Source organism: Anomaloglossus baeobatrachus, chromosome 10 (genome assembly GCF_048569485.1).
Source record: "Anomaloglossus baeobatrachus isolate aAnoBae1 chromosome 10, aAnoBae1.hap1, whole genome shotgun sequence".
Lineage (NCBI taxonomy): Eukaryota > Metazoa > Chordata > Amphibia > Anura > Aromobatidae > Anomaloglossus > Anomaloglossus baeobatrachus.
Window position 1 is genome coordinate 85,564,864 of NC_134362.1, and position 22,304 is coordinate 85,587,167.

General features: G+C 48.2%; 1 protein-coding gene across 4 annotated transcripts in view; it reads left to right on the plus strand.

Annotated features, from left to right (window-relative positions):
• The window catches only part of ANO3 (anoctamin 3), a 680,216-nt gene that overhangs the window by 482,104 nt on the left and 175,808 nt on the right, over positions 1-22,304 (plus strand). For all 4 annotated transcript variants that reach the window (XM_075325490.1, XM_075325493.1, XM_075325491.1 and 1 more), the window contains one exon: positions 4,516-4,650. In XM_075325490.1, the coding sequence (XP_075181605.1) occupies positions 4,516-4,650 (135 nt within the window). The remainder of the gene's footprint in view (positions 1-4,515; positions 4,651-22,304) is intronic.

Below are 22,304 nucleotides of genomic sequence, written 5' to 3' on the forward strand. Positions count from 1 at the left end.
ATTATGTGATCTTGGGGTACCAACGTCCGCTGTCAGGCAGGGACAAATCAGGGTCAGGTCTAGGGCTACTACTAGCCTGGTGTTACATTTCCCCTGGTTTGTCTATCCCGTGAGAGTGTTAAGAGTGTTAGAGTTCAGTCGTAAAGCCTACATTGGGTCCAAAAATGTCCCCATTCCAATATTGCATACATTGATTGGGAAAATAATTTATCCTTAAAATAGTCAGGAAAAAAGAACCTATACATAAATATGACACAATAAGAAATCAACAAAATCTTATCAGAATTGGTACATATTTATAAATATAAAGGGTGTAAATACGATTAAAAAGGTTTTCCACAATTAACTTTTAAGAAATTAAACTCGTGTATATGTCTAAAACATGATACTCACCCTCCCCAGATCCAGCGCTAACTTTCCGTCTTTGTGTACAGACTGCATTTGTGTCATCACAGCTACAGTGCCCATCACTATTGCCACCAATCACTGAGCACAGCGGCTGTGCAGTCTACCTGGGCAGAGGTAATCAGCCAATAATTTGAATGGACATCATGTAAACAAATAGCAAAGTGAATGTAAATTAGAAAAAAACGCCTAAAATATACCTTTTAATAAGATTTATAATAAAAAGGTCGTAGAAAAAATGACCCTGATATTAAAACAGACAAGACATAAACATAGAAGTAATCATATAGCCAATGGCCCCATAAGCAGAATATTCCATCAGAAACTGCCAATTCCTTAATACATACAAGTGGCCCTAGGCATATACAGTTAGGTCCAGAAATAGTTGGACTCTGACACAAGTTTTGTTTTTTTAGCTGTTTACAAAAACATGTTCAGAAATACAATTCTATATATAATATGGGCTGAAAGTGCACACTCCCAGCTGCAATATGAGAGTTTTCACATCCAAATCGGAGAAAGGGTTTAGGAATCATAGCTCTGTAATGCATAGCCTCCTCTTTTTAAAGGGACCAAAAGTAATTGGACAAGGGACTCTAAGGGCTGCAATTAACTCTGAAGGCATCTCCCTTGTTAACCTGTAATCAATGAAGTAGTTAAAAGGTCTGGGGTTGATTACAGGTGTGTGGTTTTGCATTTGGAAGCTGTTGCTGTGACCAGACAACATGCGGTCTAAGGAACTCTCAATTGAGGTGAAGCAGAACATCCTGAGGCTGAAAAAAAAGAAAAAATCCATCAGAGAGATAGTAGACATGCTTGGAGTAGCAAAATCAACAGTCGGGTACATTCTGAGAAAAAAGGAATTGACTGGTGAGCTTGGGAACTCAAAAAGGCCTGGGCGTCCACGGATGACAACAGTGGTGGATGATCGCCGCATACTTTCTATGGTGAAGAAGAACCCGTTCACAACATCAACTGAAGTCCAGAACACTCTCAGTGAAGTAGGTGTATCTGTCTCTAAGTCAACAGTAAAGAGAAGACTCCATGAAAGTAAATACAAAGGGTTCACATCTAGATGCAAACCATTCATCAATTCCAAAAATAGACAGGCCAGAGTTAAATTTGCTGAAAAACACCTCATGAAGCCAGCTCAGTTCTGGAAAAGTATTCTATGGACAGATGAGACAAAGATCAACCTGTACCAGAATGATGGGAAGAAAAAAGTTTGGAGAAGACAGGGAACGGCACATGATCCAAGGCACACCACATCCTCTGTAAAACATGGTGGAGGCAACGTGATGGCATGGGCATGCATGGCTTTCAATGGCACTGGGTCACTTGTGTTTATTGATGACATAACAGCAGACAAGAGTAGCCGGATGAATTCTGAAGTGTACCGGGATATACTTTCAGCCCAGATTCAGCCAAATGCCGCAAAGTTGATCGGACGGCGCTTCATAGTACAGATGGACAATGACCCCAAGCATACAGCCAAAGCTACCCAGGAGTTCATGAGTGCAAAAAAGTGGAACATTCTGCAATGGCCAAGTCAATCACCAGATCTTAACCCAATTGAGCATGCATTTCACTTGCTCAAATCCAGACTTAAGACGGAAAGACTCACAAACAAGCAAGACCTGAAGGCTGCGGCTGTAAAGGCCTGGCAAAGCATTAAGAAGGAGGAAACCCAGCGTTTGGTGATGTCCATGGGTTCCAGACTTAAGGCAGTGATTGCCTCCAAAGGATTCGCAACAAAATATTGAAAATAAAAATATTTAGTTTGGGTTTGGTTTATTTGTCCAATTACTTTTGACCTCCTAAAATGTGGCGTGTTTGTAAAGAAATGTGTACAATTCCTACAATTTCTATCAGATATTTTTGTTCAAACCTTCAAATTAAACGTTACAATCTGCACTTGAATTCTGTTGTAGAGGTTTCATTTCAAATCCAATGTGGTGGCATGCAGAGCCCAACTCGCGAAAATTGTGTCACTGTCCAAATATTTCTGGACCTAACTGTATGTCAATTAAACATTAAAACATGGTGCCCAAAAATTAACTCCAATTATCCATAGATAGGGAAGAAAAGGGAACGGTCTTACCCAATCTGCCGTGCTACCCCTTTCTTGCAAAAATGAACACCACTGCCAGATGAAAAGGTTAACAATGATCAGATAACCTGGTCTTTATCCTTGTGACTCAGGATCCTCATAAGCTGTAAACCAACTCTTAGCAGAGTGTGCAGTCTGCCAACGCGTTTCCATAATCATCAGGGGAGGAACATGATCAAAGATTCCGGTCAGAAAAGACCCCTACACATGGCACACACTGTAGAAAAATATACATACAAATAAATAAGTCAAAAGGTCCGTTCAAAAAGAGGAAAAAATGGCCAGTTAAATAGCAAAGAAAGAACTTACTTTCATGGACCACAGGCATATCCTGGGCAGAGCGCGTCTATGGTACCGCCAGACAAAGTTTTAAGCATACCAGCCGCCCAGTATGGCATCTGACATCATATCCGCCTCCCGCAATGTGCCCACCCCCGGGTCACATGATCGCGGTTAGAATGCATGCGTCATAGATAACAGTGTCTCAGAGCGCACAGAAACGTGCGCACGCAGACACCACTATAGTGTTCTCCGGATCCGTTGCTGGTGTGGTATTTTTGTAATCATAAGTACGGCACAGGTGGCCATTTATCTTTTGTAGTATTCCCCTTTGGGGCTATCTGGCCACTAGTTTCTCCTATACCTCTTTTTATTTTTTGATTTTTTGATTTTTACTGTTGCTGAGAATTGATCACTTGCATTTCCTATCTGGACTACTTGCACTCTAATGTGTGAGTTTGTTGTGGCCCACTTTGATTTATTGGGCCGCTTTCTATGGCGATCGGGTGCCTCATCTCTCATAATGGCATCATATGTGGCCATCAATATGTGATACTATAGCGGTGTCTGCGCGCGCACATTTCTGTGCGCTCTGAGACACTGTCATCTATGACGCACGCATTCTAACCGTAATCATGTGACCCGGGGGCGGGCACGTCGCGGGAGGCAGATATGACGTCAGACGCAATACTGGGCGGCTGGTACGCTTAAAACTTTGTCTGGCGGTACCATAGACGCGCTCTGCCCAGGATATGCCTGTGGTCCATGAAAGTAAGTTTTTTCTTTGCTATTTAACCGGCCGTTTTTTCCTCTTTTTTAACAGACCTTTTGACTTATCATTTATTTCTATGTATATTTTTCTACAGTGTGTGCCATGTATAGGGGTCTTTTCTGACCGGAATCTTTGATCATGTTTCTCCCCTGATGATTATGGAAACGCGTTGGCAGACTGCACACTCTGCTAAGAGTTGGTTTACAGCTTATGAGGATCCTGAGTCACAAGGATAAGGACCAGGTTATCTGATCATTGTTAACCTTTTCATCTGCCAGTGGTGTTCATTTTTGCAAGAAAGGGGTAGCACGGCAGATTGGGTAAGACCGTTCCCTTTTCTTCCCTATCTATGGATAATTGGAGCTAATTTTTGGGCTCCATGTTTTAATGTTTAATTGACATATATGCCTAGGGCCACTTGTATGTATTAAGGAATTGGCAGTTTCTGATGGAATATTCTGCTTATGGGGCCATTGGCTATATGATTACTTCTATGTTTATGTCTTGTCTGTTTTAATATCAGGGTCATTTTTTCTACGACCTTTTTATTATAAATCTTATTAAAAGGTATATTTTAGGCGTTTTTTTCTAATTTACATTCACTTTGCTATTTGTCTATTTGACTTGTGAATTTTGTCCTGAATGGACATCATGTAAAGCTTAATTTCTCCTGTGGTGGATCTCCGGGATACTGAATGATCACTGCCCGGTTTACACAAGCTGATTGCCGAGATCCATTCATAATGATCTGTCTATTGTCAAAATGGAATTGTCCAAAAATCCGAACACATTAATTAATAATTTACTTGCAGTTTCTAAAAGAACATTTGATGAAGAAGAATGTGACCTGAGATTCTTGGACCAGATACAACCATGTATTTGGAAAATGATTACATTATATGTGGATTTAGTCAAGATGACTTGTTTTCTTGTTTTACTTATTGTGCAGGAGGTACTTTGGCGAGAAGATCGGCTTGTACTTTGCATGGTTGGGCTGGTACACGGGGATGCTGATTCCGGCAGCTCTTGTTGGACTCTTTGTGTTTCTCTATGGATTATTTACCATGGACTCCAGCCAAGTAAGGTGAGGCCTGCCAGGGCTTTCTGCCTCTGGCTCACAGTCACTCATTACATGCCATGATCCATGAAATAAAATTTAACATCCATTGTGCATTGAATTGCCACTGTAGTCTCAGAGCTAATACCTGTTAAGAGGATTTTAGAATCAGAGCTATCAAAGGAAGAGATGCATAGCAGAGTTTACTACCAATGTTATGGCATGGCCTCCTGGACAAGCACAGTGATTTATTGTAAGTAGTCTGTAAATTATGCTGCGCAATATAATCCATTCAGCAAAGACAGTACAGATACAGCATTTAATACCAACTGGGAATGCGTACAAAGGATGTGAAGTAATGTGCAAACATTTTAGGCAGGTGTGGAAAAAATGTTACAGAAAAGTAAGAATGCTTTAAAAAATGTGTGCTAATAGTTTATTTGTATCAATAACCAAAAAGCAAAATGAGTGAGAAACAGTGAAATCTAAGTTACATCAACATTTGGTATGATCAACCTTTACTTTCAAAATTGCATCAAAGCACCAATTCCTCTGAATATACATGTAAACGATTTTTGAACTTGGCAAGGAAGTTCCAATCCCCCTCCAACTTAATTAGATTGATATCCGGGCCCTGTCAAGGCCATGTGATCACTATGAAAAGACTCAGCTCTTCTTTATGCTCAAGATGGTTCTTAAGGCCCAGTCACACACAACGACTTACCAGCGATCCCGAAAACGATGCGACCTGATAGGGATCGCTGATAAGTCGCTGGGAGGTCGCAGATGTCACACAGTCAGATCTTACCAGCGATGCAGGAACAATACAGGTCGCAGTAGCGACCTGTATAACGATCTCAGCAGTCACTGTGACCCTGTCACACAGTGTCAAACACAGCGATGTGAGCTGCCCAGCAGGACGTCGCCTTTGAAGAAAATGACCTGGACCATTCAGCAACGACTAGCGATCTCACAGCAGGGGCCTGATCGCTGGTAAGTGTCACACATAACGAGATCGCTAACGGGATCGCTACTGCGTCACCAAAACGGTGACTCAGCTGCGATCTCGCTAGCGATCTTGTTATGTGTGACAGTACCTTAAATCACATTGGCTATATGTTCGGAGTCATTGTCCTGCTATGGAATAAATTAAAGCTAATAAGATGCTTTTCTGATGGTAATTCATGATAATTAAGTGTTACGAGGGGGACCCGGGGAAGCGTGCCAAGATGGGAAATGGACTGCTTCCGCCGGTCAAGGTCCACTGTGCGGTGTAAGGGACCGCCGCTATGGTGGGTGAAGAGTGAGCGGGTTGCTGCTAGCGATCGTCTGGAATGTCACAGACGATCTATGTACACCGATCTGCCCTAACCCGTGAGGGTTGTATGGCACAGATCTCACGGCTCGGTGTACCTGTTGCACGGGGAAGCACAGAGGTGCCCACGCACGTGTGCCAGTGGAAGTCACGAGAATATGGAACGAGGGTAGCACAGAGGTGCCCACGCACGTGTGCTTTCAATAACCAGGTGAGTCCAAAGGAGACTTGAGGAGCTCACCTGGGACAGGAACACGGCCTGTTGACGGGGGTACTGCCGGAGCAGCAAGGCAGGAACACGGCCTGCAAACGAGGTACTGCCGGAGCAGCAAGGGCCAAGCCCACAAGAGACAGTAATGCCTGAGCAGTGGCATGGCAGCACGCTGCCAGACATCCAAACATAGAAGGACGGTCGCGCGCCGCCATGATGGCAGGGGGAGCTTTTAAGGAGGTGCAGCTCCACCCGAGGGCGGGCGCGAGGCGGAGATGACGGACTTGACCCAATCAGGGTCCACGACGTCCCAGCCTGGCCAGTCAGGATTCACCACGTCACCAGCCTTGTCATCAAGCCGTGTGATGTCAGTGAGCGAATCAGGACCCACCACGCATTGCACATGCTCACCCTCCTGCCTCTGGGAAATAGAGGCGGGATCCTCGGTTTCACAATGTGCAGAGATAACGGGAATCTCACTGCTTCCCTGAGCAGTAAACCTCTGCACATTGCGCAGCCTCGCAGACCTTCGGGGCCGCTGAGCAGGAGAGTCTGCGGCAGGCCAGGAATGGGAGACCACTTCACTCCTTGTAACAGGAGAACCACTAGGTGTCACCCTTCTGCTGCCTCTCTGAGAAGGTATCTCCTGCACACTGCGCAGTCTGGCAGACCTTCGGCGCTGCTGAGCAGGAATGCTCGTGGCAGGCAAGGAATGGGAGACTGCCCCAGTCCTTGCCTCAGGAGAGCCACGAGATGTAACATTACCCCCCCGTCTAGGCCCCCCCCCGTCCATGCTCGAAGGCCGCTATCAAACCCGGGGCGCGGATATGATCCTCCAACTCCCAGGATCTATGCTCCGGACCACGGCCGGCCCACTCCACGAGGTAGTACCTCTTGCCCTGTATGACTTTTGTCTCCACAAGTTTTGCCACCTCAGGGTCGTCGGACGGGGAGTCGGTTTGAGCCGGCAGGGACCCCGAGAATTTATTAAGTCGTACGGGTTTCAGGAGGGACACGTGAAAGGTGTTGGCTATAGCCCAGCGTGGAGGGAGCTGGAGTCGATATGCCACAGGGTTTACCTGCTGTAGTACTTTAAACGGACCCAGATACCTAGGGGCGAATTTGGCTGCCTGTACCCGTAGGTTAACATTTTTAGAGGACAGCCATACTAGGTCACCAGGGGCGAAGGATGGTGCAGGGCGGCGGCGAACATCAGCCGTTGTCACCATCCGGTCTTTAGTAGAGTTGAGCGCGGTTCGTGGTTCGTGGTTCTCCAGTTCGCGGCTCGAGTGATTTTGGGGCATGTTCTAGATCGAACTAGAACTCGAGCTTTTTGCAAAAGCTCGATAGTTCTAGAAACGTTCGAGAACGGTTCTAGCAGCCAAAAAACAGCTAAATCCTAGCTTGGTTTCTGCTGTAATAGTGTAAGTCACTCTGTGAATCAAACTATTATCACATTTCAGTGTATAGTGTGCGTGAACAGCGCCTTCAGATCACTGCTGTTTCTATAATGGCGATCGCCATTTTTTTTTTTTTTTCTTGTCTTCCTTCCCTAAGCGCGCGCGTCTTGTGGGGCGGGCCAGCATGTCAGCCAATCACAGACACACACACACCTAAGTGGACTTTGAGCCAGAGAAGCAACGGCATGTGTGATAGGATCTGCATGTCACATGTCCCTGCATTATAAAACCGGACATTTTCTTCACGAACGCCATTATCTGCCTTCTGCGTCTTTGGTGTCAGACATCAGTGTCGCAGCTCCGTCCTCCTGAGTCCTATAGCCGATACAGCTGTATGCGCTGCATACACAGCGTTAGACAGCTTAGGGAGAGCACATTCTAGCAGTCCTTTTAAGGGCTCAAAGCAGCAGGGTCAGAGAGCCATAAGTGACAGGTCCTGCAAACAGCAACAGCGTCTGTGTAGCCCAGGTCAGGGATTTCCTCCCTGCATTTCACCATTAGGAGGGAATAGAAAGGCAGGCTTCCATTCCTCTACCCAGAGCACCACAATCCTGCCACTGTACCCTCCTGTCCTCTGCACACTCCAACTCATTATAACTAAGCCATTATACTAGCAAACACTCAGTGTACCTAGTGGCATCCTAAACGTGGCTATTGGACTTTGCTATAGTCCCACTAGTGCAAAGACATTAGCAGAGCACATCTGCCTGCATTGCACACTCCAAGTTTTTTAAACTAAGCAATTTTACTAGCAAACACTCAGTGTACCTAGTGGCATCCTATACGTGGCTATTGGACTTTGCTATAGTCCCACTAGTGCAAAGACATTTGCAGAGCACGTCTGCCTGCATTGCACACTACAACTTTTTTAAACTAAGCAATTTTACTAGCAAACACTCAGTGTACCTAGTGGCATCCTATACGTGGCTATTGGACTTTGCTATAGTCCCACTAGTGCAAAGACATTTGCAGAGCGCATCTGCCTGCGTTGCACACTCCAACTAATTATAACGAAGCCATTATACTAGCAAACACTCAGTGTACCTAGTGGCATCCTATACGTGGCTATTGGACTTTTGTCAATTCACAGTATTGGAACGTTATTTGCAGCACGTCTGCCTGCATTGCACACTCAAACTTTTTTAAACTCAGCCATTATACTAGCAAACACACAGTGTACCTAGTTGTATCCTAAACGTGGCTATTGTACTTTTGTCAATTCACAGTATTGGAACGTTATTTGCAGGACATCTGCCTGCCTTGCACACTCAAACTTTTTTAAACTCAGCCATTATACTAGCAAACACTCACTGTACCTAGTTGTATCCTAAACGTGGCTATTGTACTTTTGTCAATTCACAGTATTGGAACGTTATTTGCAGGACATCTGCCTGCATTGCACACTCAAACTTTTTTAAACTCAGCCATTATACTAGCAAACACTCACTGTACCTAGTTGTATCCTAAACGTGGCTATTGTACTTTTGTCAATTCACAGTATTGGAACGTTATTTGCAGCACGTCTGCCTGCCTTGCACACTCAAACTTTTTTAAACTCAGCCATTATACTAGCAAACACTCACTGTACCTAGTTGTATCCTAAACGTGGCTATTGTACTTTTGTCAATTCACAGTATTGGAACGTTATTTGCAGGACATCTGCCTGCATTGCACACTCAAACTTTTTTAAACTCAGCCATTATACTAGCAAACACTCACTGTACCTAGTTGTATCCTAAACGTGGCTATTGTACTTTTGTCAATTCACAGTATTGGAACGTTATTTGCAGGACGTCTGCCTGCCTTGCACACTCAAACTTTTTTAAACTCAGCCATTATACTAGCAAACAGTCACTGTACCTAGTTGTATCCTAAACGTGGCTATTGTACTTTTGTCTATTCACACTACTGCAAATCTATGTGCAGCACCTCTGCATGACACCCTCCTGCTCTGTTTTTAATAAGCTATAATGATAGCACAAAATACTGCCATTTTGTGGCATCATAGAACTGGCTGTTGTATTCCATTAGTGCCCCACTGGTGACAAGCTATTTCTAGCACCTCTACATCACACCCTCATGCACATTTTGCTACGCTAATGTTATAGCAAACTCATGGAATTCATTGCTGCATTTCATAATTCGGAGGGATAGAAAGTCAGGCTTCCTTTAGCTTTTCCTTCTGTTCATAGACAGCATCTCCAAGACAAATTTCCCCTCCACGTCTAAGTGTGGAGAGGCAGCTAGTGCGCATGCGTGTGCCGATGTACCCCAGCTGCAGCATAATTACAGTGTTTCGCCTAGTGAGTATGCTCAGCCTGACTGTGCCATTCCTGACGCTAAGTTTTCATTTCGGGATACAGCGCATGCTCCCACACTAAGTGTGAAAAGCCTCTTTGCACAGGTGCTTGCATTCCGTGCCGGGTATAAGTCCTGTTTTGGGCATAGACACCATGCTAAAGCTGATAGTCTTTTTTCAGAGACTGTATTTCATGCTACTGAGCATGCTCAGGCACTTCCTGCATCAGAGACTAGGTCCGGTAATGAACTCTTTGGCCCTGGCCCTGATGTGGGGGTCCCATATAGACCACAGGGCATCAGGTGTCCTCCCAAATGGCTTGCAGAGGCCCACACCTATGACTTGTCAACGCATTATTGATGCTCAGACGATGACTGGTGAGGTGTTTGGGTCATGGCAGCCATGAGGTCATCATTGAAGTTGCGTTTCCAAATAGGACGCTAGTTATGCCACTCATGACGTGTCACTCTACTTTTGTCTCCAGGAGGTGCATTGTGGTTCACCCTGGTTTGGGGCGGACCCAGGTTATAAAAGGGGCTGGAGCCAACAAGGAGGTGCGCAGTCTTCTATTATGCTCCGAAAGAGCACACCTCCATGTGTTGAACCCATTGCGGCTTTAGGCCAGAGGTAGGCAGGGATCGGGTGGTGGATGCAGGCCACCACCACAGTTGGTAACGCAGAACGGTTAAGACCAGCTCCTGTCCTAACAGTCCTGCTTGTGCAGCCCAGTGGCATTAACAGGCCTGCTGCTGCTGATGCGCCTGCTGTCCACAGGTGTGGCCCCTACGCACACGGTCAGCGTACTCAATGGCCCCTGTGTTGTTAACAGGGAGTTCCTGGGCTGGGTGGGCATGTGGACCCTGTGACGCTAACAGGGCTCACAGTCTCCAGATCCGAATGGCGTCTAACTCGGTTCAGGCTACTATTAGTTTCATAGCCACACAGCTCTGTATCCTCCACCAAACCTTCAAGTTGCCAACCTCTCCTTTTCCAACTGGGAGCACGGTGGACACTGACTGCTGATGGGGATATATACCTTTCTCTTTCTTTTCTTATTAATTTTCGTTATATAGCGGTCACAGATTATATACCACTTTATCCAAATCTGCCAGTCCCACTGTAACAGATGTTGTTTCTTCAGCAAATGTTACAGTTGCTTAACCACCAAATCCACGGACCAAAACTTTTTTCCCCTTTCCAACACACCTGTTCCCCTTTCCAACAGCATCTGTCCTTTTTCAACTCATTTTGGGATATGACCAAAAGTACAACTGTGCAGGGACACCGTACTCAACGCCATCTCAGCACAGCAGCCATCCCTCGGTCCCTCCGATGTGGACAAGTAAAAGACCATTTCCTCCTATCCATGACAAAGCGTTGAGATTCACTCTGTGCAGCACTGGTGTTTAGTGGACAAGTAGATCTAAGATTGCGTACCACATTCTGCAGATACTCCTGTATACGTGCGTCTATTTCTATGGCAGGAATTAGTTCGCCAAATTTTGTCTTGTACCGGGGATCTAACAGTGTGGCAACCCAGTATTCAGGATTAGTTCAAATTCATACAATCCGAGGGTCATGTAGGTAGTGCAGCAAGAAGGCGCTCATGTGTCTTGTGCATCCAGGAGGACCAAGTCCTTGGTGTGTTGGTGGCAGAGAGGTGAGAATCGTGCATCCTTCCTCTGCCCTCTCCCCCCAACCTCGCACAACCGAAATGTGAGCAAGCTCTCACTCATCTGCTGAGTCTTCCATGCCCATCGCCAGTTCGTCCTCCATTTCTTCATGGGCTCCTGCACTTTCATCAACACTTTTTGCTGATACTATGCGCCCTTGTTAATCCCTCTCCCTCACCATGACTGCCGCATAGGTGCCGCTGACCATCTGGACCTCGTAGATCTTGTTATCCCTTCCGCATATGACTCCTCCTGTACTTCCTCCCCTTCCTCTTGTCCCAACACCTGACTCCGAATAATAATTACAGTGTGCTCCATCATGTAGATGACCAGAATTGTCACGCTGAGAATGACATTGCCAGTGCTAAACATCTTCGTCGACATTTCAAAACTGTGTAGCAGGGTGCATAGGTCCTTGATCTGACACCACTCCAGCAGCGTGATCTGCACCACCTCTGGATCAAGTTATCCCAGGCTATATGTCTTACCGTATTTCAGCAGGGCTCTGCGGTGCTGCCACACACGCTGCAACATGTGCAGATTCCAATTCCTGCGTGTCGAAACATCGCATTTACGGCGTTTAACTGCCAGACCCTAAGACTTCCGGAGTGATGAAAGTTGTTGAGCTGCTGTGTGCGCACGATGGAAGTGAGCACATAGCGAGCGTGCCCACTGCACAAGGCCATGTAGGCCGTGATGGTGTTTTAAAAATTGCTGGCGAATTCGGTTCAACACGTGAGCCCTAAAAGGCACGTGTGTCACATTGCCCTGAGGATGGCCCGCAGCCAGGTTTGCATCATTGCCGCACACGGCTGTTAAGTCACCAACGGAGTCCGCTCCGTCAATTTGTACTCCGGTCGCCAGGTGACAACGTGTTCCTTTCATGAATAGTGCTGATGATGGGAGAGTAGTCGATGCCAGCGGCGCAGGTGGACGCAGGTTATGCTCACCCACTGGGCTGCATTACCTTGACAGATGCAGAATCTCTGGCTGAATGTAGCTGGTGGGTATCTCACAGATGAAATACCATCATTCAGCTACAACCAATGGGAAGACACCACACCCTTTTTTATGCCCATCCTGTCTGCAGACCACTGCCAGACATAGCTATGAACCTCTGGTTAATTTTACCCCCAGTTCAGTTTTATGATTTTGTGTGCTTGTTACCTGACTACTTTTCCTGCTTGCTGTTTATGTACCTTGTTGGCCGATACGCATTTCACCTCTGCTTGTTTTCTGATTCTTTCCTGGCCGTCCCATTCTGTTCCTGTTCCTCAATTAATGTTTTGACCCTGCCTGACTACTATTCTCTGTAATAGCGGTGTGACTCACATTTCCCATACATTTCAAAGTAAAACTTTGACCGCCTGATGGCATTGAGCTCTGCTGCCAGCATAGTAAGGAGGTGTGTGGTAGTCCTTGTGCGCAGTTGCAAGGAAGGGTGGCCTGACCACACAGGGTTTGCGCCAAGGTAGAGGACCCACACGAGGTTGAAGAGGCAGAAGCAGTGTATTAACTTCTACATACAGAACAAGGATTGAAACAACTCGTGGGGACGGCAAGACTTGTACAGCAGACCCTTCTCCATCTCTCACCATAGTTTGCCAGTGCCCAGTCAGTGACATGTAATGACCCTGTCTATGCTTACTGGTCCAAGTATCTGTGTTGAAATGCACCCTGTCGCACACAGATTTTCTCAAGGAAGTGGTGATGTTGTGTGCGACATGCTGGTGTAGCGCGGGCATGCTTTTCTTGGAGAAGCAGTGGTGATTGGGCATCTGGTACTGGGGCACAGCGACAGACATAAGGTCTGTAAAATCCTGTGTGTCCACTACGCGTAAAGGCAGCATTTCGGTAGCCAACAGCTTACAGAGGGATAGAGTCAACCACTTAGCTTTGTCATGGGTCGCAGTAAGTGGCCTTTTATTTGACCACATCTGAGGGACAGAGATCTGGCTGCTGTCTGTAGACGGTGTTGAGTAGGGTGTCCCTGGAAAAATGCAGGTTTGTGAGAAAAGTGCAGGCGGAGACATGATGTTGCCTTCATCTTGCCTTCAGATCTGTTCATCTTGTATCATTTTTAAAAAACACAGCAAGCAAGGGTTACTCCAAGCGGAGTCTACCTTTTTTCCCCAAATTGGGCACACAGACACCCCATCAGTGGCAGGACTTGTGCCCTAGTTGCAAACAGGATGTTTTGATTTGCATCAAGCACATTCCAAATCCACAAGCATTTACTCTCCCCAGGATGACACAGGGGTAGTAAATTCCTTCTGGATCCATGACTTGTTCATTTTGATGAACGTCAGTCTGTCCACATTGTCACTGGACAGACGCGTGCGCTTATCTGTCAGCACACACCCAGCAGCACTGAAGACACGTTCAGAGACAACGCTGGCAGCTGGACACGACAAAATCTTCAAGGCGTAACTGGAGAGCTCTTGACATTTTTCTAGATTTGAAGCACAAAAGGAGCAAGGCTCCATTTGCAAAGTCATTGCATCGATGTTCATTTGGAGATACTCCTGTATCATCCTCTCCATCCGTTGACTATGTGACACACTTGATGTCTCTGGTGGCCTTGCAAAGGAGGGTCTAAAAAAATTATGAAAAGATTCCATAAAATTGCTGTTACCAGCACCAGATACGGTCCTACTGGTACGGGTAGACTGTTGAAGATGACGAGGCCGTCCCATGTTTGTCAAGTTACAACTGGGAGAATCACTCCCTTCACCTGCACGGTTGTTTGGTGGAAAAGCCGAGCTAAGATCGAGTAACAGCTTCTGCTGATACTCCTGCATACGTGCGTCCCTTTCTATGGGTGGAATTATGTCACAAAATTTGGACTTGTCCCGGGGATCTAATAGTGTGGCAAGCCAGTAGTCATCATCACTTCTAATTTTGACAATACGAGGGTCATGTTGGAGGTAGTGCAACAAGAAGGCACTCATGTGTCTTGCGCAGCCATGCGGACCAAGTCCACGCTGTGTTTGTGGCATAGAGGTGCTAACCGTTCTTTCTTCCTCTGTCATCTCCCCCCAACCTCTTTCAACTTAAATTTGACCAAGGTCCCCCTCATCAGCTGAGTCTTCCATGTCCATGGACAGTTCGTCCTCCATATCTTCATGTCCTCCTGCACCTTCCTCAACATCTCGCCTGCTACCATGCGCCCTTGTTGATCCCTGTCCCCCATGGTCCCATGCCTGCCGCGTTGGTGATGATGAACGTCTGGACCTTGGTGATGTTGTTGTGTCTTGCGCATATGAATCCTCCTGTAGTTCCTCCCCTTCCTGTTGTCCCACCCCCTGACTCCGAATAGTGTTTAGCGTGTGCTCCAGCATGTAAATGACTGTAATCGTCATGCTGATAATGGCATTGTCAGCGCTAAACATATTCGTCGCCATGTCGAAACTGTGCAGAAGGGTGCATAGGTCCGTGATCTGAGATCACTCCATCAGGGTGATCTGCCCCACCTCTGCATCTCGTTGGCCCAGGCTATACGTCATGACGTATTGCACCAGGGCTCTGCGGTGCTGCCACAGTCGCTGTAACATGTGGAGAGTTGAATTCCAGCGTGTCGCCACATCGCATTTCAGGCGATGAACCGGCAGGCCGAAAGACTTCTGGAGCGATGCAAGTCGCTCAGCTGCGGCGCTTGAACGGCGGAAGTGAGCACTGCAGACAGTTTCCGTGCCCTGGTCAGAAGGCCATCTAGGCCGGGATAGTGTGTTAAAAATTGCTGGACAACAAGGTTCAACACGTGAGCCATACAAGGCACGTGTGTCACCTTGCCCAGGCGAAGTGCCGCACCCAGGTTTGCAGCATTGTCGCACACGGCCTTACCAGGCTGCAGGTTGAGTGGAGAAAACCATTTATTAAACTCGGACCGCAGAGCTGACCACAACTCCTCAGCTGTGTGACTCTTATTCCCAAGACATGTCAAGCTAAAGACCGCCTGATGCCGTTGCGCTCTGCTGCCAGCATAGTAATGAGGGGTGCGTGATTCCTTCTGCGCAGTGAGAACGCTGGTGGCCTGACCAGGCAGGCTTGGGGCGGAGGTGGAGGACCCAGATGAGGTGGAGGATGCAGAAGCAGTGGCGGAACTTGGACAGACAGAGGATTGACACACAAGTCGTGGGGACGGCAAGACTTGTGCAGCAGACCCTTCACCATCTATCACCATAGTTACCCAGTGCCCAGTCAGCGACATGTAACGTCCCTGTCCATGCTTACTGGTCCAAGTATCGGTGCTGAAATTCACCCGTTCACACACAGAGTTTCTCAAGGAAGCGGTGATATTGTGTGCGACATGCTGGTGTAGCGCGGGCACACCTTTCTTAGAGAAGTAGTGGCGACTAGGCATCTGGTACTGGGGCACAGCGACAGATATAAGGTCTCTAAAATCCTGTGTGTCCACTAGGCGGAAAGGCAGCATTTCTGTAGCCAACAGCTTACAGAGGGATAGAGTCAACCTCTTCGCTTTGTCATGGGTCGAAGGAAGTGGCCTTTTATTTGACCACATCTGAGGGACAGAGATCTGGCTGCTGTGTGTAGACGGTGTTGAGTAGGGTGTCCCTGGAAAAATGCAGCTTTGGGAGGAAAGTGCAGGCGGAGACATGATGTTGCCTTCATCCAAAGTTGGTGCTATCGATGTCTGAGAGAGCTGTACACACTCACTTGTTTCCCCTTCCAAACCAACTGACGACCTACCAAGCAAACTGCCTGTTGCGGTTACAGTGGTGGAAGTTGTGGGTGGAAAAACAGGTGTGACAGCTGTCCCCACAGTCCTAGAAGATGACGAGCGCGCGGATGCCCTGGAAGGGGCAGGCGGTGGATGGTTGGCTCCACTAGGCCGCATTGCAGCACGGTGAGCTTCCCACCAGGCCATATGATATTTATTCATGTGACGATTCATGGAAGAAGTTGTCAAACTGCTGAGGTTTTGACCTCTACTAAGATAACCATGGCAAATGTTACAGATCACATAATTTGGCCGATCTTTTTTTATGTCAAAAAAGACCAGGCTAGGCAAGGCTTAGAGGCCATGCGACCTGTTGATCCACCCCGAATAATGCTCAGAGGCAGAGTGGTGGCTGAGGATGCAGTTGTAGACGTGCTACCAGTGCTCCGACTGTGTCCAGGAAGGCGCCAGGTTACTTCGACGTCGGTTGCATCCTCCTCCACCGCCTCTATTGACCTCCTCGAGTGTCTGACTGTGGGTTGACAGTAGGTGGGATCTAGAACTTCATCATCAATTGTTGTGTTTGCACTCCCCTCCCCCTCAGACCGAGTTTCTTCTTGCCCTGACCGAATATTTAAGTTGTCATCCCAATCGGGTATCTGCGTCTCATCTTCATCAGTATGTTCCTCATTGCCTATAACCACAGTTGTTGGAAAGGCAGCATTTTGGTAGCCAACAGTTTGCATTTTATGAAAGTCAACCTCCAAGCCATGTCATGCCCTTCTAAAAGCATGTATAACACAGCGAGGGGACTCCAACCACAGTCTCCCTCGTTGCCACTCACTGGGCCACACACACCCCACTTGACTGGCATCGGTTGAGCCCCCTTTTGAAAAAGAAAAAGATGCTTTGCATGAAGCACTCTCAAAAATACGCGTGCCTTTCCCGTCCCCTGGCTGACCCCGGGGAAGAAAAGTCCTCTGAGAGCCATGACTTGTTCATCTTGGTTCTTTTAGAAACACAGCGAGGGGACTCCAACCACAGTCTCCCTCGTTGCCACTCACTGGGCCACACACACCCCACTTGACTGGCATCGGTTGAGCCCCTTTTTGAAAAAGAAAAAGATGCTTTGCATGAAGCACTCTCAAAAATACGCGTGCCTTTCCCGTCCCCTGGCTGACCCCGGGGAAGAAAAGTCCTCTGAGAGCCATGACTTGTTCATCTTGGTTCTTTTAGAAACACAGCGAGGGGACTCCAACCACAGTCTCCCTCGTTGCCACTCACTGGGCCACACACACCCCACTTGACTGGCATCGGTTGAGCCCCCTTTTGAAAAAGAAAAAGATGCTTTGCATGAAGCACTCTCAAAAATACGCGTGCCTTTCCCGTCCCCTGGCTGACCCCGGGGAAGAAAAGTCCTCTGAGAGCCATGACTTGTTCATCTTGGTTCTTTTAGAAACACAGCGAGGGGACTCCAACCACAGTCTCCCTCGTTGCCACTCACTGGGCCACACACACCCCACTTGACTGGCATCGGTTGAGCCCCCTTTTGAAAAAGAAAAAGATGCTTTGCATGAAGCACTCTCAAAAATACGTGTGCCTTTCCAGTCCCCTGGCTGACCCCGGGGAAGAAAAGTCCTCTGAGAGCCATGACTTGTTCATCTTGGTTCTTTTAGAAACACAGCGAGGGGACTCCAACCACAGTCTCCCTCGTTGCCACTCACTGGGCCACACACACCCCACTTGACTGGCATCGGTTGAGCCCCCTTTTGAAAAAGAAAAAGATGCTTTGCATGAAGCACTCTCAAAAATACGCGTGCCTTTCCCGTCCCCTGGCTGACCCCGGGGAAGAAAAGTCCTCTGAGAGCCATGACTTGTTCATCTTGGTTCTTTTAGAAACACAGCGAGGGGACTCCAACCACAGTCTCCCTCGTTGCCACTCACTGGGCCACACACACCCCACTTGACTGGCATCGGTTGAGCCCCCTTTTGAAAAAGAAAAAGATGCTTTGCATGAAGCACTCTCAAAAATACGCGTGCCTTTCCCGTCCCCTGGCTGACCCCGGGGAAGAAAAGTCCTCTGAGAGCCATGACTTGTTCATCTTGGTTCTTTTAGAAACACAGCGAGGGGACTCCAACCACAGTCTCCCTCGTTGCCACTCACTGGGCCACACACACCCCACTTGACTGGCATCGGTTGAGCCCCCTTTTGAAAAAGAAAAAGATGCTTTGCATGAAGCACTCTCAAAAATACGCGTGCCTTTCCCGTCCCCTGGCTGACCCCGGGGAAGAAAAGTCCTCTGAGAGCCATGACTTGTTCATCTTGGTTCTTTTAGAAACACAGCGAGGGGACTCCAACCACAGTCTCCCTCGTTGCCACTCACTGGGCCACACACACCCCACTTGACTGGCATCGGTTGAGCCCCCTTTTGAAAAAGAAAAAGATGCTTTGCATGAAGCACTCTCAAAAATACGCGTGCCTTTCCCGTCCCCTGGCTGACCCCGGGGAAGAAAAGTCCTCTGAGAGCCATGACTTGTTCATCTTGGTTCTTTTAGAAACACAGCGAGGGGACTCCAACCACAGTCTCCCTCGTTGCCACTCACTGGGCCACACACACCCCACTTGACTGGCATCGGTTGAGCCCCCTTTTGAAAAAGAAAAAGATGCTTTGCATGAAGCACTCTCAAAAATACGCGTGCCTTTCCCGTCCCCTGGCTGACCCCGGGGAAGAAAAGTCCTCTGAGAGCCATGACTTGTTCATCTTGGTTCTTTTAGAAACACAGCGAGGGGACTCCAACCACAGTCTCCCTCGTTGCCACTCACTGGGCCACACACACCCCACTTGACTGGCATCGGTTGAGCCCCCTTTTGAAAAAGAAAAAGATGCTTTGCATGAAGCACTCTCAAAAATACGCGTGCCTTTCCCGTCCCCTGGCTGACCCCGGGGAAGAAAAGTCCTCTGAGAGCCATGACTTGTTCATCTTGGTTCTTTTAGAAACACAGCGAGGGGACTCCAACCACAGTCTCCCTCGTTGCCACTCACTGGGCCACACACACCCCACTTGACTGGCATCGGTTGAGCCCCCTTTTGAAAAAGAAAAAGATGCTTTGCATGAAGCACTCTCAAAAATACGCGTGCCTTTCCCGTCCCCTGGCTGACCCCGGGGAAGAAAAGTCCTCTGAGAGCCATGTCCACATTGTCAGTGGACAGACACGTGTGCTTATCTGCCAGCAGACCCACAGCAGCACTGAAGACAGGTTCCGAGAGAACGCTGGCTGCAGGACACGACAAGATCCCCAAGACGTACGTGGCGAGCTCAGGCAATTTATCAAGATTGGAAGCCAAGAATGAGCAGGGCTCAAGTTGCACAATAATGGCATGTTTCCTTGCATATACTCATATATCTGTGTGTCCTCCTCTTTTTCCTTGTCCAGCTCTTTTGTTTTCGCATGAGTATATGTCCTTGTCACTTTCCCATGTGTTGTGAGTTGTTTGTGACCTTTTGGACACCTTTGAGGGTGTTTTCTAGGTGTTTTTCTGTGTTTGTGATTGCCTGCCATTGTTTCCTATGCAGTTCGAGTTCGGTTCGTCGAACGTTCGACGAACCAAACTCGAACGGGAGGTCCGTTCGGCGAACCAACCTCGAGCCGAACCGCGACCGGTTCGCTCATCTCTAGTCTTTAGCCCTTTTAAGAGCCTCTTGGGTGTCATCCCAGATCTCCCGGGCCTTGGTCGCCCAATCCTCCACTCTAGTATCGGGTGACGTAATGGGCATCGGAACCGGAATTCTGGGATGTTGTCCGTTATTGAGTAGGAACGGAGTCTGGCCAGAGGATTCATGGACCGAATTGTTAATGGCAAATTCGGCCCAAGGAAGGAGGTTAGCCCAGTTGTCGTGGTGCGCGTATATAAAATGGCGGAGGTAAGTTACCAAGGTCTGATTAGTCCTCTCCACTAGTCCATTGGTCTCGGGATGGTATGCGGAGGAGATGTTCAGCTCTATCTGCAGGAGCTTACAGAGCTCTCTCCAGAAGCGAGACGCGAACTGGGGACCCCGGTCGCTCACCACCTTGTCAGGCATGCCATGCAACCTAAATACATGCCGAATGAACAAGGTGGCGAGAGCACGTGACGTCGGGAGTCGTGGGAGAGGCACCAAGTGGACCATTTTAGAGAAGTGGTCCGTGATGACCCATACGACCCTGTGCCCTGCTGACTTGGGCAGATCTCCCAGGAAGTCCATCCCTACCACTTCCCAGGGACGATCCGGCACTAGCAGTGGGTGAAGAAGACCTGCCGGTCTCTGCCGGGACGGCTTATTCCGAGCACACGACATACAGGCTCCCACATATTCCTGTATGTCCTGGGGTAGTCTCGGCCACCAATAATGCCTGGTCACCAGGTCTCTGGTCCTTTTGACCCCGAAGTGACCCCCGACCTTGGAGGCATGGGCCCACGATAGCACCTCGTTCCGTAGTTCAGGGGGAACGAGGGTTTTGCCAGGTGGCACCTGGTCCAAAGAAGTGGGAGTGACCATCCTCAAGCTGTCCGGGGGTAGTATAAGACGAGGCTCCTCCTCGTCCTCCTCCAACACAACCATACAACGTGACAAGGCATCGGCCCGTACGTTCTTCTCACCGGCCAGGTGGCGGATAATAAAGCGGAACCGGGAGAAGAATAAAGACCAACGGGCCTGCCTTGGGTTCAGGCGTTGTGCTGTCTGGAGGTATGTGAGGTTTTTGTGGTCAGAAAAAACCTCAAATGGATGCTTCGCACCCTCCAGGAGATGCCGCCATTCCTGGAATGCTAGTTTCATCGCCAGTAACTCCCTATCCCCTATGGAGTAGTTCCTCTCGGCCGGAGAAAAGGTCTTGGAGAAAAAGAAACACGGATGTTTCCTTCCTCGTTTGTTTTTCTGGTACAGGACTGCACCTGCACCGACCGAAGAGGTGTCTACCTCCAGTAGGAAGGGTTTGGAGATGTCTGGACGATGAAGGATGGGAGCTCTGGAGAAGTGAGTTTTGAGAGTGTGAAATGCCTCTACCGTTTCCCGTGTCCATGCTTTGGGATTAGCGCCCTTGCGGGTAAGGGCAATGATGGGTGCTGCCACCGTCGAGAAGTTGGGAATGAACTGGCGATAATAATTGATAAACCCCAAGAATCGCTGGATCGCCTTCAGCGAGCGGGGCTCAGGCCAGTTCATCACTGTCTCCAACTTCCCCGGATCCATTGCTAACCCCTGACTGGACACTATGTACCCCAGGAACGGCAAGGAGTCCTGTTCAAAAACGCACTTTTCCAGCTTAGCATATAACGAATGGGTGCGGAGCCTCTTAAGTACTCGGATGACATCCCTCCGATGGGTGGTAAGATCGGGGGAGAAGATAAGAATGTCATCCAGGTATGCAACCACGGAAAGATACAAATCCCGGAAAATGTCATTCACAAAATCTTGAAATACGGCGGGGGCATTGCAGAGTCCGAAGGGCATTACTAGATACTCGTAGTGACCGTCCCTGGTGTTAAAGGCGGTCTTCCACTCATCGCCCTTTCGGACTCGCACTAGATTATACGCCCCGCGTAGATCCAGCTTTGTGAAGACCTTTGCCCCGCGGAATCGATCAAATAGCTCAGTAATGAGGGGCAAAGGGTATTTGTTCTTGATTGTGATTGCATTTAATCCCCTGTAATCGATACAGGGGCGCAGATCCCCTTCCTTCTTCTGCACAAAAAAGAACCCTGCACCAGCCGGTGAAATAGACTTGCGAATGAACCCCTTCGCCAGGCTGTCCTGAATATATTTGGACATAGCCTCCGTCTCTGGAGCAGAGAGTGGATACACTCTGCCCCTAGGGGGCTCGGAGCCTGGCTTCAGGTCTATTCGGCAATCATATGGCCGGTGGGGAGGAAGAGTATCTGCGGCCCTTTTGGAAAAGACATCCCTGTAGGCCTCATAAGGTGTCAGTAAACCCGGCCCCTCAGTATTCCCTGAGGACCCAACCGACCTAATGGTAGCGGGTGGTTCGGTAGTCACGAGGTG